The 27903-nt window shown below is 38.7% G+C and overlaps 1 protein-coding gene across 2 annotated transcripts; it reads left to right on the top strand.

Moving 5' to 3' along the window:
- Nucleotides 1-135: 135 nt before the first annotated feature.
- TM2D1 (TM2 domain containing 1) lies at nt 136-27903 on the top strand. 2 transcript variants are annotated; one of them, XM_070746038.1, is made up of 7 exons: nt 136-634; nt 5575-5648; nt 6242-6350; nt 9976-10067; nt 15293-15366; nt 16619-16737; nt 24481-27903. In XM_070746038.1, exons 1-6 carry the CDS (start codon nt 528-530, stop codon nt 16727-16729), a joined length of 567 nt encoding a protein of 188 aa, XP_070602139.1. In that variant the 5' UTR covers nt 136-527; the 3' UTR covers nt 16730-16737; nt 24481-27903. The 2 variants fall into 2 exon arrangements, with proteins under 2 accessions (XP_070602139.1, XP_070602138.1); XM_070746037.1 differs by having other exon boundaries at nt 138-638; nt 5579-5648.

Genomic DNA, 27903 nt, shown 5'->3' with positions numbered 1-27903 from the left:
TGTTTACAGATGACAATGGGTGACGTGCGAAGCTTTGCTCCCTATTTCTTCCTGCCTCCCATCAGGACTCACTCAACCAATCGAAACTGCGAACCTGAATCGTCGCTCAGCAAAGGAAACAGCCGGCTAAATTTCTCTGCCCCTGCCCCCAAGAAAGGTCAATCCCGGGTTATTTTCTTCCGTTTGCTTTGAATCCGAATAGCCATTTTTAGTAAGGGCGCTCGGCTTCCCATTTTTCATGCCTCTGAGAGCAATTGCCCGGAATGAAGCCGGCGTGTTTTGCCTTCGTCCCTAAAGAAAACAATAGGAAAGGCAGCCATCTTTGTGACGGGCAAGGCGATTTCCCATTTCCGACAGGAGACACAGCGGCCTGCTCTGCCCTTCTTTGCGCGCTCGGGGATGGCGTCGAGCGTTCCGCGAAGAGACTACAGTACTACGGCAACGTTTGAGGAGGAGGAGGAGGAGGTTCCTTTTTCTAACAAGGCCGGCCTGGCAGGAGAAGCCGCTGTCAAGCGAAGATAAGCGGCATGGTACCTCTCTGGCCGTTGGGGACTTTGTGGCTGGCTTATTTCGCGGCTCGGGGTGTGGCGAGCGACGATGCTCCATTGAAGTGCGAAGATCTGCGAATGGGCCAATATCCTGAAGGCGGGAGGATGCCAAGGAGACCCAACGGTCGCCGTGGTGATGGGCTTTGCGGGGCAGGAGGGGGCAAGGAAGGGGCGGGGACGTCTCTCTGTAGTCTAAAACAGGGGTCTCCAATTTTGATCGCTTGAAGACTTGTGGACTTCAACTCCCAGAATTCTTCAGCCAGACTTGCTGGCTGAAGAATTCTGGGAGTTGAAGTCCACAATTCTTCAAGTGGCCAAAGTTGGAGACCTTGCTGCAGGCATAATGAGCCGAGTACAGTGGTACCTCGAGATACGAGTTTAATTCGTTCCGGACCTGGGCTCTTAAGTCGAGCAGCTCTTATCTCGAACGACTTTTCCCCATAGGAATTAATGTAAATAATTTTAATTGGTTCCAGCCCTCAAAAAACTCACAGTTAGTCTAAATTATACAGAAAGACATGTTTTTAATGAAGAAATGTACATGTACATATAAATGAATAATGAAGTTTCTTTCACTTAACTTGTAAACTTTCTTAAACTTTTAAATTTACATATGTTCAACTTCTCTGCCACCCAATCCTGTAGGACAAAGGTCCCCAACCCTTTTTGCACCAGGGACCGGCTTTAAGCGATCAAGAGAGGAATGGGTGAATGAATGGACGGAGGGTGGGAAGGAAGGAAGGAAAGAGGGAAGGGACAGGAACAGAGGAAGGAAGCAAGGAAACTTATGAAAGGGGAGAGTAAGAGAGGAATGAGTGAAGGGAGGGAGGGAGGGAAGAAGGTGGGAAGGAGAAAGAAAAGAAGAAATAGAGGAAGGGAAGGTAAAAGAGAGAAAGAAAAAGAGCAAGAAAGAAAGAAAGAAAGAAAGGGGGAAGGGACAGGAACAGAGGAAGGAAGCAAGGAAACTTATGAAAGGGGAGAGTAAGAGAGGAATGAGTGAAGGGAGGGAGGGAGGGAAGAAGGTGGGAAGGAGAAAGAAAAGAAGAAATAGAGGAAGGGAAGGTAAAAGAGAGAAAGAAAAAGAGCAAGAAAGAAAGCTGCAAGCACCCCCCCGAGCCCCCCAGGCCGGCTGCAACCTTTTAAAACACGCGCGCCGCTTCGCAGCTGTTTCCTGAAGCCGAACGCGGAAGTTAGCGTTTGGCTTCAGGAGACAGCTCCTTGGCGCTTGTATCTCGAATTTGGGCTTGTAAGTAGAACAAAAATATCTCTCCCCTCCCAGCTCTTATCTCGAGTTGCTCTTAAGTAGAGCAGCTCTTATGTCGGGGTTCCACTGTACTTGAATTAGCTGCACCTGTCCGTAGTTCGAAAAGGTTCGTAGTACTGTAGTTGTAAGTGGAATACTGGGGTGGGATTTTTGTTTTTATTTTAATATCCATAACAGCTTGTTCATTTTGAAAGTTAATAACAAGGTGACTTGATACCAATAATCAACAAGCTTTATTCCTTGCAACAAGGCCCAAGGAAAGATGTTTCCCTCTCTCTAAACTTTTAGGAACAAATGATAGTCCATAGTACATTGAAACAGGATCTTCTCAAAATGCTTGGTGCACAAGTCTCTATAGTAAGAGGCAAAACTCTTCTCTCACTAAGACAAAAAGTAGTAATGCTCTAGGTGTGTCCCTACAGACCTACCTTGGAAAAGCTGCAGAGATAGCATAATTTGAGTAGCAACATCTACATAGGTACTGAAAAATATCTAACATTTTTAAGGTTGCATTGTGTTAAATCTTTGATAGCTTTTTTACCAAATAGCAAATGGATGTTCAATTCTCCTATTCTAGTAGAGTTATAAGGATAGTAGGCCGAATACTTTTTAAAAAGTGTTTTTTCATCTGCAATCTATTTTGCTATAGCAGGAAAGGAAAATGTAGTTACCTAGATGTTGCCAAATTATAACTGCCCAACAGATGCATCTAACAGATGCATATATATGACTACCGTATTTTTCGCTCTATAAGACGCACCTGCTGGTAAGACGCACCTAGATTTTAGAGGAGGAAAATAGAAAAAAAATATTTTGAGCCAAAAAGGGGAGAGGAAGAGAGGAAGGAGTGAAAGAAGGGAGTGAGGGAGGAAAGAAGGGAGGAAGGAAAAGGAAAGCAAGAAATGGAGGGAGGAAAGGAAGGAAAGAAAGAAAGAAAGAAAGAAAGGGGGAAGGGACAGGAACAGAGGAAGGAAGCAAGGAAACTTATGAAAGGGGAGAGGAAGAGAGGAAGGACTGAAGGGAGGGAGGGAGGGAAGAAGGTAGGAAGGAGAAAGAAAAGAAGAAATAGAGGAAGGGAAGGTAAAAGAGAGAAAGAAAAAGAGCAAGAAAGAGAGAAAGAAAGAAAATGAAAGAGAAATAAAAATAGAGAGGGGGAATGAAAGAAATGGAAGGAGGGAAGGAAGGAGAGAAAGAAAGAGAAAGAAAGAAAGAAAGAAAGAGAAAGAAAAAAGAATGAAAGAGCAAGAGAGCAAGAGAGAAAAAGAAAGAAAGAAAGGCAACTTCAAAGAAAGGCTCACTGAGCATCTCTCTCTCTCTTTCTATCCCTCTTTCTTTCTCTTCCTTTCTCTCTCTCCTCTTCCTTTATCTCCTCTCTCTCTCTCCCTCCCTCTTTCTCTCCCCCCCTCTCTCCCCCTTTCCCTCTCTCTTTCTCTCTCTCTCTCTTGCTATCTCTCCCCCCTCTCCCTCTCTCTCCCCCCTCTCCCCCCTTTCCCTCTCTCTTTCTCTCTCTCCCTCTCTTGCTATCTCTCCCCCCTCTCCCACTCTCTTTCTCCCTCTCCCTCTCTTTCTCTCTCTCCCCCTCTCTCTTTCTCTCTCTCTCCCCCTCTTTCTCTCTCTTCTTCTCACTTTCTCTCTCTTGTTTTCTTTCTGTCTGGGCAGATGGCTGTGCTGACCGGAGAAGCGAGCGATCCGGGAGTCCGGGACTGTGTGGCTTTGTGCCATGAAGAGGAAACGGCTCCGGCAGCAGGGAAAAGTCGGCCGTTTTCTCTTCATGGCGCAAAGCCACACAGTCCCGGACTCCCGGATTGCTCGCCCAAGGCAGGAGGCGGCGGAGGAGGAGAGGGGGCGGATCGCGCCCCAAGGCAGAAGGCAGCGACGTTGGAGAGGGGGCAGATTGCGCCCCAAGGCAGGAGGAGGCAGCGGAGGGGAGGAGGCAGCGGAGGAGAGGAGGCAGATCGCGCCCCAAGGCAGGAGGTGGCAGAGGAGGAGAGGAGGCGGATCGGGCGGGCAATAGGGCAGCGTGGAGAAGCCAGGGGCGCATTTGTCCGGAGGCACCGTGGGGAGGCAGGGGCGGCCGCGGCTCCCTTTACTCCTACTGCCACACCTCCCTGCCCCCGCCCACCTCCCCGCGGGCTGGCAGGGGGATGGGGAACCCGTGGAAAAGGGCGCGCACCGGTGTATTTGGGGGTGCACGCAGCTTACGGGGAACGGTGGGCCAGGCAGCAGCTAGCCAGCCAGCCGGCGGGATGGCGCTTCCGAGTTCGCAGCCTCCCCCCCCCCCCCCGCCTGCATCTTCGCTCCATAAGACGGGGCTGATTTTTCATCCTACTTTGGGAGGAAAAAAACTGCGTCTTATGGAGCAAAAAATACGGTAATTCCTCTCTGCAAAGATGTTTTTTTTATATTATTCTGAGGGTGCTTTTTTATTTTGGCTTGCAAGAATCTAGGCTTGTTTCAACCCCCAGAATTGAGTCCAAACCAGAATTGATGGACCACAGGCGTAACAACAGAAACTAACAGGCCTAAGGAATCTATGTAAACCACTTAAACCCCTTATGAGTGGAAAGAGATCTAGGGCAGAAATTTGTGGTTGGGTTCATATGTAATAAGCCAGGCTTTGCAACATTTGGGGAGCTAAGTAGTTGCACATCCCTGTTGGTAATGGGGCCTGAACAAAATCTAAATTTAATTTCCTTTTTTTTATTCTTGCAGTGAATAGGTCCTACAGGTAGTCCTCAACCAAAGAACCCAGAATTCACTTGTTAATTTCTTGCTGCATTTTTAAGTGAATTGCTGCAGTTGTTAAAATGAATTGAGTGAGGCAGTGGTTAGAGTGCAGCTCTGCAGGCTACTTCAGTTAACTGCTAGCTATCGTTCAGCAGTTCAAATCTCACCACCAGCTCAAGGTTGACTCAGTCTTCCATCCTTCCGAGGCGGGTAAAATGAGGACCCAGATTGTTGTGGGCAATATGCGGATTCTGTAAACCGCTTAGAGAGGACTGTAAAAGCACTATGAAGCAGTATATAAGTCTAAATGCTATTGCTAAATGCTAATCGGGCTTCCCTAGGAACTTTGCTTCTCAGAAAATCTCAAAGGATGATCGCGTGAGTGCAGGATACTGCAACTATCATAAATATGAACCAGTTGTCCAGCATTTGAATGTAAATCAAGTGACCATGGGGATACTGCAATGGTCATATGGGAGAAAAGCTGTCATAAATCACTTTCTTCAGTGCCATTGTATCTTCAAATGGTCACTAAACGGAGTGTTTGTAAGTCGAGCAATACCTTTATTGCTCAAGCATGTTTAATTATACCAGCCAAAATTGCCTAGTTTTTCATACAACTCCAAACCATAATCCATAATTTAGAAAGCGCAGTACATACGTTCGTACAACATTGCAAAGCCAAGAAATAATTATAGCATATTTATGTGAACCCATTATGTATTATCTTGCTAAACCTATTGTTTAGTCTTCTCTAATATGGTGCCTTCCAGATGTGCTAGGAACAAGCTTCTATGACTGGAAATTCTGGTTCTAGTCCCAGAATATTGGAAAAAACAGAGAAAGATGTACTGTTTATTAAGAGAGCTTCCCAACTGAAATATTGCTGTATCGCTTATTTTTCTGGGTAAAAGAAGGAAATATGGGCATTTCAACCTATAAGGTTTTTGGTTAATTGAAATCAAATCTATCATAATGCTAGTTTTAACCTACTGCAGAGGCGTAGTTATGTTTGTTTTCCTTAATTGTACATACATATATATGCGAAGATCCTAAAATAGACAATGCAACCCAAGAACCCGTGAAATGTACTAACCACACCGCATATGGTAAGAGTTACACGATAGGTTTAATGTTGCATATTCCTTAATTAAATGCTTCCAGTGGATGAACTGTATATGTTTCCTCCTCTTGGATATCATATAATTTGTTTTATTTAAAGTAGACATGGGGCCTTTCCCTGCAAAAATACTTGAGATGAATTAACAAGATTTGTGATGTGTTTTTTTCAATGTATACTGATATCCATCTCATATATATGACTCTGAATGGCTGACCAACAATGGTTAATAAAATAAAAGCAACAAAAATAATACAACAACTTTAAAACAAAGAAAAAATAAATAAAAGCATATGGTATTAAAAACCTTAATATTGTTATAATGGTTATGGCCAGTAAATATTTCTTGGCTGCACATATATTTTAGACATTAATTAATATTACAGGTGCAATTTATTTTTTACTGTATGTTTAGTTTTTAAAGTTAATTTATTCCTTTTAAAAATACTAACATTAATATTAAATTTAACATCTGTGATATGTTAGTTATCTTGCTAAGAAGATATTTGATTTATGTGTTCTATATTTGAAATGTTTTCTGATGTCCTATATATAATGCTGCTGTTATTTTTATGTCCTTAGTTGCCTGTCTTCCAGCCCCAAATATCACTTGTAAAGATTTCAGTGGAAATGAAACTCAGTTTACTGGAAAGGAAATTGGATTTTACCAACCCATTGAGTGTAGAAGTGTGTAAGTGGTAGCTCTGTTTAATATGTAAAAATTCAATTGGTAATGAGCATTTGCTGTATTAATTATAGAATTTGATTATATATCTGGACATGTACCTAAGTTAATTTATTGGTTTAAAATGTGCTGCAGTTCTTTCCCTTCAGTTCTGTTAGATTGGAGTAGATTAGAGAAAAAAATACTAGACCTGTCTTAATTAATACCTGCTTTACTTGATCATATAGCTATGATACTTGGGATCAGAAAGGATCAAATCCTAGGAGAGGGGAGATTATTAATGGATTGGATTGTGCCTGTCAATGGACAGATTGAAACCTAATCCACTAAGTAACTGTTGGTTGGAGAGGAAGGTAGGAGAGCAGTTTGGAACTCAAAATTCTGGATATGTTAAATCAGTTAAATCAATTTTGATTGCAAACTGGTGGTATATTTTTACAATCGCAGGTAGGTCAGCTGGTGCATTGTAAACTGGCATGGCTACTGTTTTTCATGAGGTAGGATATCCAACCTGAGCTATTTTCATATATAATATGCTCACAAATTTATTTTATACTTTATAAAAATTTATTTAAGCATAACTTTTTGTTTAATTGTTGAAGGTAAGTTCATATTAGCAACAGGCTAACATGATTTATGCTAACTATAGATAACTGGTGTTATTCTTACTTTATTGTCTACCAATTTGTTTCTTGACTAGTTCAAGATGTCACTAATTTGATTTTAACTTTTGATGTATTGCTACAATTATATATGTGTATGATCAGCATAATTAAACATGTATTTATTTATTTATTTATTTATTCAATTTTTTTAATGCCACCCTTCCCCTTAGACTCAGGGCGGCTTATAACATGTTAGCAATAGCACTTTTTAACAGAGCCAGCATATTGCCCCCACAATCCAGGTCCTCATTTTACCCACCTCAGAAGGATGGAAGGCTGAGTCAACCCTGAGCCGGTGATAAGATTTGAACTGCTGACCTGCAGATCTAGCAGTCAGCTTTAGTGACTTGCAGTACTGCAGTCTACACATTGCACCACCTCGGCTCATTGTCATTTGCACAATACATGTGAGAATCAAAAATTTAGTGAGAATTTTTTTTATAAGTGAAAAAGATATATCGTATGTATAAAATTTTATTTGACTTGGTATTAATGCGCTTCTTCACTCCTGAAGCATGTTAATCTGAAAATGAGAAATTCTGTTGCAAATGTGTAGGCAATTAGAATAAACAGATAAATAGATGCTTTAGTACAGAATTAATAGAGATTTAGTTCACATGTAGTTCATATACTGTAGTTATTTTTTATAAATTGGAGTAATTAATGGTTTTAATCAGCTGTTATGCGTAAAGACTTTTTATGTAAACTGTTCAGGAAATGAATAGATAAAGACAAGGGTTTCCGGTCTACTTTATATGGAAAATACACAGAATAAAACATGTTGAATTACAGTCTTGTTATCATTTGGAGAGTGAATCTCATTGGAATCTCTTTTGTCTTGGTTAGTTTTGAATTCTATCTTTGCAACTAGCTCCCATGACATGGTATGAATAGTGGAGATGACTGAACTATTAATCAAAGATTTGCCCTGCAGAATAGTCAAATTTCCTAGCATTTTTGTGCGCCTATTTTTGGACTACCATGTAATGCTGGAATCCAAAATTTCTCATTAAAAATGAGAGTTTATTACCTTTGCTTTTGAAGTCTATATGTAGAAAAATTAAAATGTATCTGTCCAAACAAGGGCACAATGCAGTTTGAAATACATTTTGCAAATACTGGTAATTCAAACCAGGATATATACAGTAGTTGTTGCTGTTGCATGAGAAAATATTGATGTATAAGGGAGAAAGTGTGGATTAATAATTGGAAAATGACTAAATCAGTTTCACTAAAAGAAAATCAAATTAAAATGTTTTATAGATGGCATCTCCCACCAAATAGGATAGCAAAAATGTTTCCCAAAACATCCCCAATATGCTGGAAATGTAAGAAGGATATAGGAACTTATTATCATCAATGGTGGACATGTGGTAAAGCAAAAACATATTGGAAGATGATTGAAAAAATATTAAAAGAAATAATAAAGCAAGATATAGATAATACCCCGGAATTTTACTTACTAGGTGTTACAAATCAGACCTACAAGAAAGAAATTTTTTATTTAATTATACACATATTAACCGCGGCTAGAATAATATATGTGCAAAATTGGAAAGGGGAGGAAATCCCCAAGGAAGAAGAGGTTATAGCCAAAATATTAGATTGCGCTGAAATGGACATGATGACAAGAAGATTAAACGATCAAGAGGATACTAAATTTTATGAAACATGGAACAATGTTTATAAATGGATAGATAAGAAAAAATAAGACATATAGATTGATTTTTAGTTGTTTTTTTTTGTATTAGTTTTTACCTAGGTGATAACAATATTAATATTAGTTTAAAAGTACTTTTTGACGATTATGATATAGTAGTGTATGTACAAGTATAAGCAACATACCAAGATCTTTGATGTATAATAGTTGAAATTAGCTTAATTGTTTGGATTGAAGGTTTGACATTATTTTATTATAGTAATTACGATTATATTAAAGGTATTTTTTTGGCAATTATGTTATACTAACCCTATTTGATACCTACATCGAAATTAAGATTTGTAAAACTTTAACTCAAATTTATTAACTTTTTTTCTATAATAGTTAACATATATTTAATTATGTATTCTTTTTCTACATTAGAATGTATACTTTCATAAGAAGCGGGGGAAATACACCCCCACTTTATGTTTATTGTTTGTATGTATTTGTTTGTTTTTATGAAAATTAATAAAAAAATTATTAAAAAAAGAAAAGAAAATATTGATGTATGAAAAAAATAAGTAAAAACACTAGTTTGTTTTTTACTTTGTTCTATAAAATTGCCTATATTGAATCACACTGGGTTTACTATAATACTGGGTTCTAAATCCTGTCGCTACTGGTTTGTTTGTGAGCATTCCTGTGTGACGCTTCTGTGCATGCGCAGAAGTATGTAAGAGGAACAGAAGAAGAGCCATGCTGAATCATGCCAAAGCTCATCGAGTCCAGCATTCTGTGTCACACAGTGGCCCACCAATTGTACATGGGGATCTTGAGCAGAAAGAGAAGGCAAAACCCTCCCTTTCCCTTGACCCTCAACAAATGGTACTCAAGGGAATACTGCCTGCCTCAACCAGCATAGAAGTGGCACATGGACATCCATTTCAATAACCACCAATACACTAAAGTGTCCTGGGTGGGTGGGCGGAGCCTCCTGCCGCTGCCGCCACTACCAGTTCGCAGAACCAGGCCGAACCGGGAACAACCCACCATTGCTTTACTAGGTTTGTGTTTATACAAGAATAGCCAAGTCCGTAATTGTATTCAAACCCTGCAATATCTTTATCGCATGAAATATTAATTGTCTAATAATGGAGAAATCATTCACTCCTTTTTATATTATTGTTTAGTGTTAAGTACAGCTGGATTTCCATTTGCTTCAGGTTTGATAGTTTGAAAGTTCTAGTGTTAAATAGTTAATGAAGTGAAGAAAAATGAATTCAGAAACTGATTCAGCAATTTTCTCTCCCATTTCTATTTCTAGAAATGGCTACTCCTATAAAGTAGCAGTAGCTCTATCTTTGTTTCTTGGCTGGTTGGGAGCAGATCGGTTTTATCTAGGATATCCTGCATTAGGTAAGTTCCTACTTTTAAGTATATATAAGTTAATGGCGCTGTATTAATATCTATAACTAAATTACAGTAGCTTATATAGATATCAAGCTGGAATATCAAGAGATTTACATATTCGGTAAATACAGGTAGTCCCTGACTCATTGTTGCAATTGAGCCCAAAATTTCTGTTGCTAAGCAAGACAGTTGTTAAGTGAATTTATCCCCTCCTTTCTTGCCACAAGTGTTTAGTGAACCATCATTGTTATTAAGTTAGCAATATGGTTGTTATGTGAATCTGACATCCCCATTGATTTGCTTGTCAATATGTTGTAAAAGATGATCACATGACCCCAGGACCCTGCAATCGTCATAAATACATGCCAGTTGCCAAGCATCTGAATTTTGATCACCTGACCATAGGAATGTTGCAATGGTCATAAATGTGAAAAACGGTCGTCACTTTTTTTTAGCGTCATCATTCATTCATTGGATTTATATGCCGCCCCTCTCCGAGGACTTTGAGGATTATAACTTTGAACAATCACTAAATGAATTATAAGTTGAGGAATTCCTATATGAAATAGAGAACCTCCAAGAATGTGGGTTCTTTCATTCTAGATTTCCTTCTGAGTTGCACTTGAAAAATTAAAACATTACCCAGTAAGCATTAACTGTGTTTGCTGATTACCAAGCTATTTATTTGTGTAAAAAAAAATCACAAATAATTTTCCCCATAAAATAAGGCTCTTATTTTAAAGGGGAAACCCCCTTTATACTGTGTTGTAGATTAGGGATGGAAGGAACAGGGATTTTAACTGTTCTATCTCCCAGTTTGAAATATTATGACTCCCTGGAATTCTTTTAGATTATGGAGTTTTGTTTTAGAAGTTCTCAGTTGGCTTCTGACACATTGCATTCCCCACTTGCCCACTAGTTAGAAACAGATTTTGTGGGGTGGAAGTGCAGGAAATGACACAATATTAAATAGAATTATTTGCAGTACTCTTCTGTGAAATCCATCACCTTTTGGATTTTCAGTTATCCTATTCTTACAACTGAATATTATCAGAACATCATGTCGATCCTAGTGGTATATAAACAGAGCATTGCTAAAATGGATAATTATAGCATTATAATAAAGAAAACATCAGGTGGAATGGGATTTGTGAGATATTAGAAGCCATGACTCACTAAAAATATTGATACTTGTCTTAGCCTGTCCAACAAACAAACAAATGGAACCTGGATGATGCTCCAGACGTCTGGAAGAGTACTCTACCAACAGATAATCCAAAAGTGGTTACATGGATGTCACAAGTGAAGCACTGCACTCCTTAATAGGAAGTGCATACCAGCTGTCAATAAGGGCGGGGGTAGGTGGTAGTTTTATGTTTTGGAGGTGCTTTACTGCCTCAAGAGCTGAAGAGTCTGCCATTGTTGAATGCAGGATGAATTCTGCTTTTTAGCAGAACCCTTTAGAAGGCTCATGCTAATTTGCCTTCCCTTGGGAACAAACATATGAGATTCTATGGAACATAGGAGGGATCAGGTCTAGGCTGGGTATTTCCCAACACAAGTGAGTCAAGTAAGAAGTCTGATCACAAACTTACAAGGAGGTCTACCTGGCAATGGATGTAGAAGAAGAAAGAAGAAGAAACTAAATTTTTGAATCTAAAATAGCTGTACCCAAATCTCATAGAAATATAGGGTGATCCAAGAATGCAAGTGCATGCTAGAAAATCCTCAAATGTGTTAAGCTGAAACTGTTTTCTTTGAAGGGATGGATCAAAATTCCTATACAACAAAATGAGAGAAAATAATCTTTTTGAAGGATTTGTTAGTTTTGTCACGGAAAGAGGTGCAGCCACTTTCTGTGAGGCTAATGCAGAGGTCTTCAAACTTGACAACTTTAAGACTCGTGGATTTCAACTCCTAGAATTCTCCAGCCAACATAGTTGAAGTCCTCGAGTCTTAAAGTTGCCAAGTTTGGGGACCCCTGGGCTAAAGTGACAGTTATTTTTTTCTCCCTGGGACATGGGATATTTGGAGGTTTAGTTTATAAATCAAATGAAACAAGCACCAAGAATTGTTGTTACTTGTTCATTCACACTTTTTAAAAAATATCAATGGGGCTTATATGAAATTATGTTACTGACAGTGGCCAAGATCAGCAAGTACTTAGAAAATCCATAATAGGATGAATACTTTTTCAATCAGAAGTGTAACTGTTAAAAATAGTGCTTTTGCTGGTATCTGTATTTTATTATTTCGATGTCAGTAATATATTACATGGTGGCTCAGTGGCTAAGACACTGAGCTTGTCGATGAGACGGTTGGCAGTTCAGCAGTTCGGATCTCTAGTGCCGCGTAATGGAGTGAGCTCCTATTACTTGTCCCAGCTTCTGCTAAACTAGCAGTTCGAAAGCATGTAAAAAATGCAAGTAGAAAAATAGGGACCACTTTAGTGGGAAGGTAACAGTGTTGCGTGGGTCTTCAGCATTTAGTCATGCCAGCTACATGACCATGAAGACATCTCTGGACAGCTCTGGCTCTTCGGTTTTCAAATAGCGATGAGTACTGCCCCTAGAGCCAGAAATGACTAGCACACATGTTCAGGGGAACCTTTACCTTTAAGCATTATAAAGACAATTGTTGTTGTATGTATGCATAAAAAATACATAGCAGAAGTCTTAAGATAAAACATTAACCTAAAGTTTTTATTGCTTTTCTTCTTTATTTACTGAAAAGTGTGATATCCTATCTTTACAACATTATATTTTTGGTATCTTGATGATTCCATAGAAATAACAATAATTTGGAAATAATAATTTGCACATGGAAGAATTTATCTTACCTATAAATAGAATGAAAATGGCATGAGGCTGCATTTGTTGGCAGAATGTTTTCCTAAGTGGCTGAATTCATAGAAAAGGCCACCTGTTTAACTTCATATGATGGTACCTGGAGGAGAATATATGATGATTTCTTCAGATTCATATAGTTCAGATATTCCATTAAAGTACTTGCATCTCAAACTAAGAGCTTTAAAAGTCAAAAGAGTATATTGAATTGTGTCCAGAAACAAATTAACATCTTATGAAGTTCCATTAGTGTAATAAGATCACACTATTTGACAGGATTTGAACAGTTTCTAAAGGCTTAGCTAAGACAGACCCACACATAATAAAAATGGCTAAGCCATAATTCTGAGCAGGCTATACTTTTTCATGATGTAGTTTTGTGTACAGATATTGCTTAGGAGAATAAGCAGCACTGTTAGAAATGTTAAGACTTTTTTTTCTGAACAGCTTCATGGGTGCCGCTGCTCCATTATTTTAGACTTAAACCTAAACATAATGATTGAAAAATAAGCAGAAAGCCAGCCTTATGATGTGATACTCAAATAACTTGAGTCATGTTTCGTATTTCAAACTGCTTTGTACTTTTAGTATGGTTTGCTGCTGATATCTTACTTGTTCAGAATTTTAAAAAAGATTCTGAAGTTGGAAGAAAATCAGCTGTGTTTACACTAACTTATAAAGTTTTCCTCTAATTATGGGCTCTTACCTTTTTTTTTGTTTTGATGTTTGTACAATGAAGTACTTTAATTCAAATCTGTTTTCCTCTGCTAAATTACCCCCTTTCTGAATCCCAGACTATTTAGATTCCCACATAGCTGCTATTCATCTAATTTTAAAAACCATCTACGCAATTCCTAGTTGCTGAAATGTCCCCCTGTCTGATACTGCTCTTTTTGCCCAGAGACAAAAATACACAGTATAGATTGTGTAGTTATTGCTCACAGTAGGTAAGTGAAACCTATGCCTGATAATTGCAAATAGTTTTGTTGTGGAGGTTGAATAAATCAGATTGTTAAAACTTGGTTCCGTAGAGGCCAAGATGGTTTGATATCATAATTAATTGGATAATTGCAGATTATAGTATAATAGTATCATATGACCACAAGCTCTAGTAGTCCAACCTAACATAAACCCTAATACCTAGAAGTAAGAAATTATCTGTCATCTTGGAGAGAAATACTTCTTGTCTTTTACCAAAGTTGTTTTATGTTGCTTGTCTAAATGTATAAACTACATTGTTATGTACAATTTGCTACGTTGGCGGCTCACCAAACAAAGCTTTTCTTTTTTCTGTCCCACAAATTTGGCTGGCATGTCTATTAGATTTAAAGAATCACCATTATTCTTTCAAATGTTAAAAAGTTACCTTCGATACCCTTTAGCTTGTTTTTTAGTAGTTCCTTTGGTATTGAAACTTCAGTAGTTTAAAGTTTTCTTGAGGATTCTCCATGTACAGGGATACCTCGTCTTGCAAACACCTCGTCATACAAACTTTTTGAGATACAAACCCAGGGTTTAAGATTTTTTTGCCTCTTCTTACAAACTATTTTCACCTTACAAACCCACTGCCGCCGCTGGGATGCCCCGCCTCCGGACTTCCATTGCCAGCAAAGCACCCATTTTTGCGCTGCTGGGATTCCCCCGAGGCTCCCCTCCATGGAAAACCCCACCTCTGGACTTCCATGTTTCTGCGATGCTGCTTGGGAATCCCAGCAGCGCAAAAACGGGCGCTTCACTGGCAACGGAAGTCCAGAGGTGAGGTTTTCCAGCGAGGGGAGCCTCAGTGAAATCACAGCATCGCAAAAACACAGAGGTCCGGAGGTGGGGTTTCGAGGACTTCAGTGTTTTTGCAATGCTGCGATTTCACTGATGCTCCCTTCGCTGGGAAACCCCACCTCCGCACTTCCGCTGCCAGCGAAGTACTCATTTTTGCGATACTGGGATTCCCCTGCAGCATCGCAAAAACACAGAAGTCCGGAGGTGGGGTTTCCCATGGAGGGGAGCTTCAGGGGTATACCAGCAGCGCAAAAACGGGCGATTCAGCTGGCAAAAGGGGTGAAATTTGGGCTTGATTAATCGCTTTTCCATTGAGTCCTATGGGAAACATTGTTTCATCTTACAAACTTTTCACCTTAAGAACCTCGTCCTGGAACCAATTAAGTTTGTAACACAAAGTATCACTGTATATGGATTAAGAGAAAACTACTAATTCAGAAATCCCAGTAACCTGGGATTTCCCTATATTTGTGGTAATTCGTATTTTTAGGGGCATGAATAAACCGTTCATTCATGCCCCTAAAAAAATGAGGGGAGGAAACATTTTTTCCTAAAAATTGCAATACTCTAAACATCCACAGATTGGCATAATTACAACTTTTTTCACAGGTTTGTTAAAGTTCTGCACAGTGGGATTTTGTGGAATCGGTAGTTTGATTGACTTCATTTTGATCTCAATGCAGGTAAGTTCAAAACATTCAGGAAAAGATCCTTTTAAAAAGGTCTGAGATGCACGTAGATGCGCAGTAATAGATTTCTGTCACATTGCTATTTTTTTTAATCTATTAAAAAACCTATCAACTATTGACTCCCACATTGCCTTTTTATGGTCCCATCAGTTTTGAAAGCAGTTTGTCACAAGAAATGTGAGATTTTGCAGAAAAATGTTACTTTTTATTATTTTTAGATAAGAAAAAGCACTGCACAAATTCTGTGCAATTAGACATCTAAGCATCAACTTGCCCCTATATCATTATATAGCTTTCCTATATTGCAAAATTATCAGAGAAGTTTGTATATTAAAGGTAGTGTTCAGAAGATTTCTTTTGCCAACATAAAGCTTCTTTATTAGAAAGTTAGCTTCTATCATTGCATACAAGTCAAATCTAATACATTGGTTCCGCTTAGTCAAAGCTTTTAAAAGATTTTAGACGTTCATTAAACTTCACTAGTTTTAGTTTTATTCCTAGTAGTTTGACAAGTTGAAGAGTATCAGTTCTTGTTTTTGTCCTGATGGAATATTTGTCCTATACATTTTTATTCTTTTTCCTATACGTCCTTGGAATTAAATTTCCCAACATTTAGTATGAAAAATATACTTGAAATTTCATGTGTACCCTCAGAAGTTATTTTCCATGTAATTTTTAATATAGCAAAAGGAAAAAATCCATAGAGTTTTAATGAATGATGATGAATCTGAACCTGGGTTTCTGGTTCTAGACAAATTTTTAAATTACATTTCCTTTTTAATATAATTTGGAGCTCCCCAAATTTTATGGCATTGTGATTCTGTAAAATGATAAGCAAATTGGTTCAACTTTTCTTGAAATAAACTAATAATTTCATTAAAATTAGATTAGGTAAGAATTAAATATGCTTATAGTTTTCAATTGTTGATATATTTTGCAGGTTCTCCTATTTTGCGAAAGCCACTCACTGTGGGCTTACACAGCAAAGCCAAAATTCTGTCAAAATTCTCTCTTTCCCACTTTGTCTTTCCATGCTTGTAACTTCTTGGGGAAATGCCTTTTACCTCAGACAAGTACCAGCTATTTATCTGCTTATGTCGAGAATTTCAAACACATTATAAGCTTTATAGTTGTTTTGTAGCCATAATAAATGCAGTATCATGGATATGGAAGAAGGTTGCAGAAGATTGTGAGCGTGGTGTATTTTAAAAGAGAATTTTTAACACAGTAATACTTTCTTTTCCAGATCGTGGGTCCTTCTGACGGTTCTAACTACATAATAGATTATTATGGTGCAAGGCTTACCAAACTGAGTATTACAAATGATACATATAGAAAACCTCAAATGTACCCTTAATATTGCCAGTAAGTTTCTTAATCTGAATATTAAAAAGTGTTGTCTTTGACCAATAAAGCTATTTTTGTCAAATGGCTGAGCCATGGCTGGCTCAGGAATTCTGGGAGTTGAAGTCCACAGATTGTAAAGTTGTGATAGTTACCCAAAACTGCTTTATACAAAGGGATAAAATAATAAAGCTATTTCCTTTCATTCCTTTCAGTTATGATTTCTGAAGGGGTATGGGATATTTTTTATGCCTTGGGTTGTTTATAAAGAATAATGTAAGTGAGTTATAAATTAAATACTGTAAATTGCTACTACTATATATTACATTGGAATGTTATCATCCCTTTTTTTCACAAGCTGCGCTTTTCAGAAAAAACTGCCAGGTTCAAAAAATATAGTTATAGATGGGCTACTAGGCTTTTGAATGGTTGAATTACTAAATGCAACAATTATTCTATTTTGTTGAAATTTGCTGTCAACCCCCCCCCCCCCCCTCCCTCCCCAGTGCCTATTTTGTATTTTGGGGAAGTATTTTTCAAATTATTGCTGTTATTCTTTTGCTGTCTGGTAGCAAAATGAATTGCTTCTATTGTTTGGTATGGGATTTTTAAAAAATAATATAATCTTTTAAAAATCATTATCTGGGTTAATTTTTCTACCTTTAGATGAGAAGCAGAACTCAGCATGACTATCCCTTTATATTATCACTGTTGTGTGTTGTTGTAGTGTTAAAGACATGCTGTCAGCTTTCAGACCAAATGAGGCATTTGTATGAGATACCTAAAGAACTGATTTAATGTTCCAGTTGTAGAATTGGGTCTCCAGCTGCAAAGCAATTGTAAATAAAGTCCTCTTCTATCTATATTGACATATTTTTCTAGTGGTCCTTTTCAGTCTTTTATCGCATTCAGAATTGACATAGTTTAACTTCAACATGAAGTCATATTTTCAAAATAAAGCTACCTCTTACCCTACTTTGATAAGGCAATTGTAGTAAATATATTATAACTGCTGGTGTGTATTAAAGGCTTTAAATGCATTTTAAATGTGATAAATATCTTCACCCAGGAACGGCATCTGCACTTAAGTGGTGAAACTCATGAGATATTAATTATAGTTATCTTTATTTCAGTAAAGCTCTTCAACCGATTAAGTGTGTACGTAAGCTTTTTGTTACAGTGGGCTGAGGCATTTGTTATTTGGCTATGGCAGCTACATTTTAAGTAATATTTTTCACAATATTAATCTGGATTGAATTAGCCAGCACAGTCTAATCTAAAACTTAATTGCAGAATTTTGGATAAACTGTAATGTTCAGTGTAAGTTTTGGGATGGCCACTGAATGTTACCGTCTATTCTAAAGTCTGCAATTAAGACTTACTATGTAAAATCTGTAAAAATAAAACAGAATGACGCACCTTCCAAGGCAGACCTGATCATTTTACAGCCTATGGGCCACATCCGGCCCATAGGCAATCTCAGTCTAGGACTCAGAGAATAAGACATTGGCAGCATTGGGGGCATGGTATGGGCATTAAGAGTGGGACATCAGTGTAGTATTGGAGGTGGGTAGCAGCTGCAGCATTGGGGAGAGGTGGGCACGGCCTTCCACAACAGTCCCAGTTTGCCATGTGATCCCTTGGGAAAATTAATTGCCTACTCCTGCTCCAAAGGCATTTTTGATAAGGGTTCGGCCTGCAAAGAACATCAAGGTCAGGAAGTGAATAGTCACACAAATGTTGGCATGAAAAAGTGAGAGGAGAGATCCATGTTTCAAACATAACTCTGCGATGCTAGACAAAAGATATATGTTTGGCTTCTCAGTTTTCTGAGATAAAGCTTTTTACTTCTTGAATCAGCTCTGGAAAAGTGAACTGGGAAGATAATACCTTGCTATATACTTCCACATTATTGAATAATGTGATCACTCATTCCATTTACATTTTGATGATGATATACCTACATACCTATGTATTCTGTAAATGAATAGTGTAAATGTACTAGAGCAGTGATGGTGGACCTATGGCATGGTCCATATATCTGTTGGCACGCGAGCCGTTGTCCTAGCTCAGCTCCAACGCGCATGTGTGTGCCGGCCAGCTGATTTTTGGCTCGCACAGAAGGGCTGGGGGGATGTTATTGGCTTCCAGAGAGTCTCCAGTGGGATGGGGAAAGGCATTTTTACCTCCCCCAGCTCCAGGGAAGCCTTTAGAGCCTGGGGAGGGTGAAACACGAGTCTACTGGGCCCATCAGAAGGTGGGAAACAGGCCATTTCCGGCCTCCAGAGGGCCTCTGGCAGGTGGGGGAAGCTGTTTTTGCCCTCCCCAGGCATTGAATTATGGGTGTGGGCACTTGCACCTGGAGGATAGCGCACAAACATGCTCTTTCGCTACCCGAGGAAAAAAAGGTTCACCATCACTATACTAGAGCAGGGGTCTCCAACCGCCGGTCCGCGGACCGGGACCGGGCCGTTGGGGGTTTTCAGCCGGTCCGCGGCGCCAGGGCCCCCTCGGCCTTTCCGCGCTGCCCACCGCCCGCCCGATTTGCCCCCTCTGCTCCTCTGCCACCTCCTGCCTTTCACCGCAGCTCCTCCCGCACCCGGAACGCACGCCCTGCCCGCCTCACATTTGCCGAGAGGACTTTCGCCCCGGGCTCTCAGCAAGGGGGCTGCATGAGAGGCGGGGCCGGCGGAAGGTGATATTCAATGTCGGGGGCGCACGGGCGTTTTGCGCGCGCTCCCTATCTCCCTGCTAGCCCACTCGGAATACTGTTTTCAAAATAAGAAAAGCCTTCGCCGGCAAAGGCTTTTCTTATTTTGAATACGTATTCCGAGTGGGCTAGCAGGGAGATAGGGAGCGCGCGCAAAACCGCCCGTGCGCCCCCGACATTGAATATCACCTTCCGCCGGCCCCGCCTCTCATGCAAACCCCCTTGCTGAGAGCCCGGGGCGAAAGTCCTCTCGGCAAATGTGAGGCGGGCAGGGCGTGCGCGCGTCACCGCTGAGAAGAACGGAGAGAGAACGAGAGTGAGTGAAAGCAACAGACAGCAAGATAGAGAGAAAGTGAGAAAGAGAGAGTGAGAGAAAGGGGGGGAGAGAAAGAGATAGCAAGAGAGAGAGAACAAGAGAGAGAAAGAGCGTGAGAAACAAAACAAGAGAGAAAGAGTGAGAGAGAGAGAAAGCAAAAGAGACAGAAAGAAAACAAGAGAGAGAAAGTGAGAAGAAGAGAGGGAAAGAGGGGGAGAGAGAGAGAAAGAGAGAGGGGGGAGAGAGAGAAAGAGAGGGAGAAAGAGAGGGAAAGGGGGGAGAGATAGCAAGAGAGGGAGAGAGAAAGAGAGAGGGAAAGGGGGAGAGAGGGGGGAGAGAAAGAGGAGATAAAGGAAGAGGAGAGAGAGAAAGGAAGAGAAAGAAAGAAAGAGGGATAGAAAGAGAGAGAGAGTGAGAGATGCTCAGTGAGCCTTTCTTTGAAGTTGCCTTTCTTTCTTTCTTTCTTTCTTTCTTTCTTTCTCTTTCTTTCTTTCTTGCTCTTTTTCTTTCTCTCTTTTACCTTTCCTTCCTCTATTTCTTTTCTTTCTCCTTCCTACCTTCTTCCCTCCCTCCCTCCAGTCCTTCCTCTCTTACTCTCCCCTTTCATAAGTTTCCTTGCTTCCTTCCTCTGTTCCTGTCCCTTCCCTCTTTCCTTCTTTCTTCCTTCCTTCCTTCCTTTCCTCCCTTCCTTTCCTCCCTCCATTTCTTGCTTTCCTTTTCCTTCCTCCCTTCTTTCCACCCTCATTCCCTTCTTTCACTCCTTCCTCTCTTACTCTCCCCTTTCACACCTTTCTTTGCTTCTTTGCACCCTTCTTCTGTTCCTGTACCTTCCCTCTTTCCTTCCTTCCTTCCCACCCTCCGTCCATTCATTCACCCATTCCTCTCTTGATCGCCCCTTTTACGGCGCCGCTGACAGCTAGCTCCCCCCCCCCCACCGGGCCATGGAAAACTGGTCTAGCTGAAAGCCGGTCCCTGGTGCAAAAAAGGTTGGGGACCTCTGTACTAGAGTGTTCCAAATAATGTAGCTGAATTTGCTCACTACTGGGAGCCACATTGGTATTGTAGTTATCTGAGTGGTAGTTTGGAAGACAGTAAGAAACAGTGTTTTTCCATACAGTGGATATGTCTGATATTAGTTAGGTTCTCTTGGTGAATCAAGCTATAGTATATCTGGATTCGTAAGTGTTTATACAGCTTTTAAGCAAAACGGTTTGGTTTGATTCACTTACAAGACTTCTATTTTTTATAGGTATCTGTGTCTAACCAGCAACTATTGCTTAGTATTTGCATTGTTCTGCTCAGCAGCAATGTCTTTTTTATCCTTTGCTGATCACTAAGATCAAGAGAGTTTCTTCTTAAATCAAATTCTCATTCAAGGCACTGAGGCTTTAATAGTAGGAAGCAAATACTGAACTTTTAAAACCCAGTTATGTATTCTGAATGTTTACAGCTAGATTTTGCTTCAGTGATAATATTACACACCACCTTTTTTTTTTTTAATTGTGAGATATCTATGGATTTCTTATTCTTTATGGGAAGTTATGTAGGTTTAAGTGGTATTTTTAGCAGTCTTTTTAGCATTGTATATATTAAAAAAGAATGTGCCTGCTTTCAGAATCCTTAAGAAAACAAATGTTTGTGTGTGTGTGTGGTTGATTTTCTGTCACTTTATATATAAAGTTTCAGCAATTGCATATGAAGTGTCTTGTTCCTAAATTGTATTTGACAATTCTAGACATCATCAAATTAATGAAATTGCTGTGTAAATCCTCTGCTTAAGAAATTTGCTTTATCCCTCTTCAGAACGGGATGTTTATATGGCTGGACAACTGTACATTTATACAGAGTAGAACTACATTGTTTATAGCAATGGAGTTATGTTCATTTTCAGCTACTCCCTCAGACAAGAATAAAACACTTTTATATGTTTTATGATTAACAGGGAAAAGTTTTGGCTTTCAGTTGATTGATTTTTAGTATGGTAATTATTCTAGCAAAGTCTGCTTTTAACCACAGTATATGTTCATGTCTAAGAACTGGGCAAATTATGTTTTTCTTTTGCACAATTCATTATTTTATACCTGCAGAAGCTGCATCCCAAAATATGCGAGCATCCATCTAATGCAGTCTCAGGTTTTGGGGCCGTTTTTGTAATGTTATCTCCTCTGATGCTAGTTTTCAAGGAAATCTTGCTCCATTTAAATGTTTAATGTAGACAGGTTTCTCAGTTCTGCCTTCAAACCTTTAACCTGAAAATGTCAGTATTGCTAACAGAATTGGAAGGGACCTTGGAATCTTATATTCCAACCTCCTGTTCAGGCAGGAAACCCTATATCATTTCAGACAAATGATTATCCAATCTCTTCTTTAAAACATCCAGTTTTGGAGCATTTACAACTTCAATTCATTCCACTGATTCATTATTCTAACTGTCAGGAAATTTCTCCTTAGTTCTAGATTGCTTCCCTCCTTGATTAGTTTCCATCCATTGCTTCTTGCCCTGCCCTCCATTGCTTCTTGCCCTGCTTTGGAGAATAGCTTGACTCCCTCTTCTTTGTGGCAACCCCTGAGATATTGGAATTGCTATCAGGTTGCCCCTAGTCCTTCTTTTCATTAAACTAGACATATCCAATTCGTGCAACCGTTCTTCCTATATTTAGCCTCCAGTCCCCAATCCTCTTTGTTGCTTTACTCTGCACTCTTTTAAAGTCTCAACATCTTTTTACGTTGTGGTGACCAAATAGGACCGTCTCTGCCATTCCTGTCAGTTCTACCTTTTATGCATAGGCTAAACAAGAAAAAGGTTTAATATATACTGACCAAAAAAATAAAGGGAACATTCAAATAACACTTCCTAGATTTAAATGAATGAAATAATTGAATACTTTGTTCTGTACAAAGTTGGATGTGCACAACAGCATGTGAAATTGATTGTCAATCAGTGTTGCTTCCTAAGTGGACAGTTTGATTTCACAGAAGTTTGATTTACTTGGAGTTATTGTGTTGTTTAAATGTTCCCTTTATTTTTTTGAGCAGTATTTATTTGTTTATTTGTTTGTTTATTTATTCATTCATTCATTCATTCATTCATTCGATTTTTATGCCGCCCTTCTTCTTAGACTCAGGGCGGCTTACAACATGTTAGCAATAGCACTTTTTAACAGAGCCAGCATATTGCCTCCACAATCCGGGTCCTCATTTTACCCACCTTGGAAGGATGGAAGGCTGAGTCAACCTTGAGCTGGTGATGAGATTTGAACCGCTGACCTTCAGATCTACAAGTCAGCTTCAGTGACCTGCAGTACAGCACTCTACCTGCTGCGCCACCCCGGCTCATTATATTTATATTATATAATTATATATAGTATATATTTATATTATCTCTATAGAACATAGTAAACTTGTTAGCTAGATCGGTATCATGTCATGAGATTTCTTCATATATGTTGCTCTGTTAAAGGTAGTGTTGTCTTTGTGTGTGGCAGGTATGCAGACACATGGCCTTGTAAGTTCTGCTTCGTAATTGCGATAAAATAAGTAACGTTTAATTAGCGTGTGAACAACTGAAAGCTGAACATAAGTACATCATTCAGGAGTATTCTGTTTCAGCGTATAAAATGAGATTCAGTAACTACTGAATCTCCTTTGTTTCTTTCAAAGAAGGTGGCCTCAGGTATCTAATGTCTCAGTTCACATCTTGTATATCAAGTGTAGGCAGTAGTTTTAAACACCGTAGAATATTAGTAGCTCTGCATTGAACTATGGGGTTCTTGGAGCTCTTTGCGCTTGGCTATTTTTGGCTGCATTGATGATGTTACCTAGTTTGGCAATGAAATGTCTGCAGGAAAACAGCCAAGCTCAGAGACCACCAAGGATTATACCTTTTATTAGCCACTCTTAAAGTTTGGGGGTCCCCAGTACCCTTTCATGGGATGCACAAAATAAAGTAAATATCTTTTTTAACCCTTCATTTTAAATTCTAATATAGTAAATATCAGAAAGCCAGTTTGGTCTAGTGGTTAAGGCTTGAGGCTAGAACCTGGGAGATGCTGAGTTCTAGTTCTGCCTTAGGCATAAAGTTGCCTGGGTGTCCTTGGGCCAGTCACTCTCAGCCCTAGAAAAGAGTCAATGGCAAACTGTTTCTGAAAGCTTGTTAAGAATATTGCAGGGATATGTCCAGAAGTCTCCAAGAGTCAAGATAGCCTCAAAGATGCACACACACAAATATCAGCCAACAAATCAAGTTCTTTGGTATCATCAAACTTTTCTAAGAACACAAAAGAGTCATGAGACAAAACTGTTTGAGAACCACTGCCTTAGATTACAGATAGTGATATAAGCAAGGAAGAAAAACAAATATGTTTTTCCAAGATAGCTATCAAACTATGAATTTGCAAGCAGTGCTGGAGATGTGTTTGAAGTATGGGTGACAATGTTGGGAGAAAATTCCATTGGGTGTCCATTGCATAGTAACTTATCTGAATATAGAATCTTATACAGTAAAATAATGGATAAAACAAAATCGAAGACAAACTAACCTTCCTTCTTGATAATATGGTATAACTTCTGTTCAGGTTCTGTATAACAGTCCTTAATTTTATCATTGCAAGTAGGACTAAAGTTGTACACTCTTAAACTTTTGGGCTTGCTCTTTGTACCTGCCAAGGAGGGGGGGAAACTTTAAATTCTTATACTTTAGCTATGCACGTGTTTTATGGCTGATCATTTTTCCCCCCAGGAGTTCTCTTACTTTGTTTGAGTGTGAGAAGATGCTTGCGTATGAAATGATGGAAGAGCGCTGTCTTCAGAGGACTGAAAAGTTTCATCAACTCTTTTGTCATCAGCTCTTTGTGCACAAAGGAAAAATAGTAGGCTGTGTTAATGTACGCTCTGCTGATCATACAAAAGGAGTTTGAGCCTTTGCGCCAACTGTAACTTATTGAAAAGAAGACAGTGACTTATCTTGGAAATTATTTGGTAAATAAAAGCAACCGATGGACATTTAATGATGAATGCATCACAAACTATTGCACAAAATACTTTATACAAGTGGTACAAAAACTGAAAAAGGTATGCGGATATAAAGGGAAAAACAAGAAGAAATTACCTCAACACTCAACATCCCTTTTCCTACTGCAGTTTAAAAAATGGGGAAAAAATCACACACAAAAATGTGTTGTGCAGATGTACCAGGTTCCAGCTCGTTCACTCCCTCCCTCCCTCCCTCGCTCCCTCACATCAAGTACATTCTGTCCTTTTGGCAATAAGTTGATGGGATATTTAGAAGCTGCAAACTGTTCTGAAAGTTTCACATAGTGGGTTATGGGCCATGTGTGTTTGATCAAAATTCAATTACTGCACTGTGCCGGGCTTGGAAACCTATCACTGCGAGTTATGAAGTATGACGAAATAAGCTTCTCTAATTGGTTCAGTATGGAGAGCAGTCTCAAGCAAGCTTGTTATGATAAATAGCTTCCTATGTTAAAGGTTCTCCAGAGCTTAAGTGTCTTGGCTCACCTCCTTCAATAGAATAAGAATATTGTTCCCTAGGAACATTTACATCATTGTCTCTTTTCCCAGGTTGGAGTTAAATATTTGTAGCATTTTTATCTTGCTGTTCTTGAGGAATGTAAACATAAATACATGTCACTTCTCCAATCATAAAATATCTTGTGTCCCTGCAGACAGCTGGTTATTGGTAATGTCACTTTTGTCAGCTTGGAAGATCTTAGCTATTGTTTAAAGTCAAATCCACTTTACAAGCCCTTTAAAAATTGGTGTTGAATGCTCTGCAACTCCTAGCTTAGATTTGCCGCTACTAAAAGTGTTCCACACATGGATTTTTTAAAAAAAACAGATTTCTGTTATGGAAATAATCTCTGATTATCCTGTTGTAAGCTATCAAAGATAGAATTAGAGAAGTCTCAAGCTACTATATGTGTCTGCATGGTGGTGTTTCATGTGCACAGATGCCATTTCACTTTGAGAAAACGGTATAAAGTGTATTGTTTTTCTGCTTTGGTTAAGAAACTAGAGAAAAATAAGCCTTGTCCTTCTCTTTAGTAATTTGTCTTGTTGAACTCAAATTATCTGAATAGGTCATTTCTTTTTTCCTATAGTAATTTAACACTCTGTTTCCCAGGTTTCATTTGTTTTATGAGCTTTGATCTTATCATAGTTTGCCTTTATATTTAAATGTCCTCTTTAACCTTCTGCCAAAAGATGTGTTGTAATGCTGAAGTCGGCATTTTCAGCATCTACTACATTTGCTGCAAAATTTCAATTTTATAAACCATTCCCCTTAGTCATCACTTGATCAAGCAATGACTAAGTGCAGCAATATAAAATTAAAAGGAGGAAAACTTAATACAATAAACGTAAAATCTACATCCGGGTAAGATAAAAGCATACACTCCCATTGTTTTTCAAAATAGAACAGGATAAAATATTTTAGAATGGTTGACGGGGGAAGATACATAATGGAAAATATTGGGCAGATGATGCATTTTTTTAAAGAACAAAACGCGAAAGAATATTGTAGTACATTTTTTAATAACAATTCCACAAGAAGTAACTTTACCTTTAAAAATAGAATATGATAGCAGGCATTTATGCTAAACCTCCTTCTGGCAAATCAGCTTTTTTTTTTTGTATTGAATCTTACTTGATTGAATAGCATTGGGGTTGCCAGAGTAAATGCTATTATCAATGTACAGTAATTAAGGAAATAGTCCTTGTCACTCGAACAGCATCCAGACTGTGCCTGCTGTAATAAAGTTAAATGATAAAGAAATCTCTTTAAATAAAGTGCAACTACTGGAGCATGTTTACTCTTGAAATGCAGTAGAACAATGCAGTGGAAAATTACTGGTGATAGGAAAATATGCCCACTGAATCCAATAGAAGGGCTTCTCAAATCTCTAACTAGATAACATACACAATCTTCCAATTTAAAGATAAAGATGTTAATCCCTCCTGCCTTAGTTGAAAAGATAAATAACTTGTCCCAAGAGTGACAGGCTTGGTATACATTAATCTTGTATTTGATTATTAATTAATTGAATTATTAGAACCTAGACAGGTTTTGAAATCTATGTATAAAATGCACAAATTGAGTGTTATTGTATGCTTATGGGTTACAATCCTATACATTTTATTATAAAGCATCAGTACTTTCAATCTTAAAGCCATTAACCCTATCGCTGAATTTGATATAAATTATAATACAAACAATGTTACCTCCAAGTTTAGGTCTTCCACATGAAAAAAAAATGTTCTCTATCATTGCAACTAACCATATCTTAGTTGAAAAGATAAATAACTGGAGCTCATGTGAACAATAGGGTATCATGTTTGTACCTGTAAATATAAGCTTCCAACTTGCAGATGTGGATGGCTTTAAGACCTATTCTGAGTGCTGTATCTGGGAAATGTAGATGCCCAGGGAAGGAGTACAATTCAGGATAAATAGCAAGGGGTTTCTTTTGCTCATGGTATACTGCACCATTAAACTTTCAAAGTAGATGTCATCATAGAATGATTCTAAGATACGTTTCTTAAAATATCTATGACTCTTCTGAAATTGTTTAACTTCTGCAAAAACAACTTTGTTATTGGGAGTCAGGTTTTCTGAAAAACGGTGGTTGGGCCACATCTGCCGCCTGGGAGAAATATTAAAAGAAAGTAGCCTGAATCTCATCTGGCATTAGCCAGATTTTCTACAGACTCTATTTTTGAAGATTCAGCTGCATTCAGGATTTTTATTTTCTTTGTGGGATTCTTCATGCTGTGTTTGTATGAATGCAAAGGTTTTGGTATTGCAGGTTCCATTGAGATATGCTTAAAGGTCAGCTACCTAACCTGGATGAGATTTGATACTCTCTCCTTAAGGGAATGAATAATCATAATGCCATTTTCCCTTCTTTGTAGAAAAAAAATTGCCGAGGGCCTGATTCATTTCCCTAAACTAAGTTTCATAAATATTTATTATTTATTCTGTTTTATGAATGTTATCTGTTTTTTATGAAGCCAGAATGGAACTTTTCTCTACTGAATTATTCCTAAGATTTGATTTTGGGGGAGGGGTGCTCCTTAAGCAATCTACATGAAAGCATTATGTTCCTGTAAATATGTATTCCTTAATAAATTACGTGATTTAAAA

The sequence above is a fragment of the Erythrolamprus reginae genome, chromosome 3 (genome assembly GCF_031021105.1).
Source record: "Erythrolamprus reginae isolate rEryReg1 chromosome 3, rEryReg1.hap1, whole genome shotgun sequence".
In the NCBI taxonomy this organism is placed as follows: domain Eukaryota; kingdom Metazoa; phylum Chordata; class Lepidosauria; order Squamata; family Dipsadidae; genus Erythrolamprus; species Erythrolamprus reginae.
This window is presented reverse-complemented; position numbering and strand designations above follow the sequence as displayed.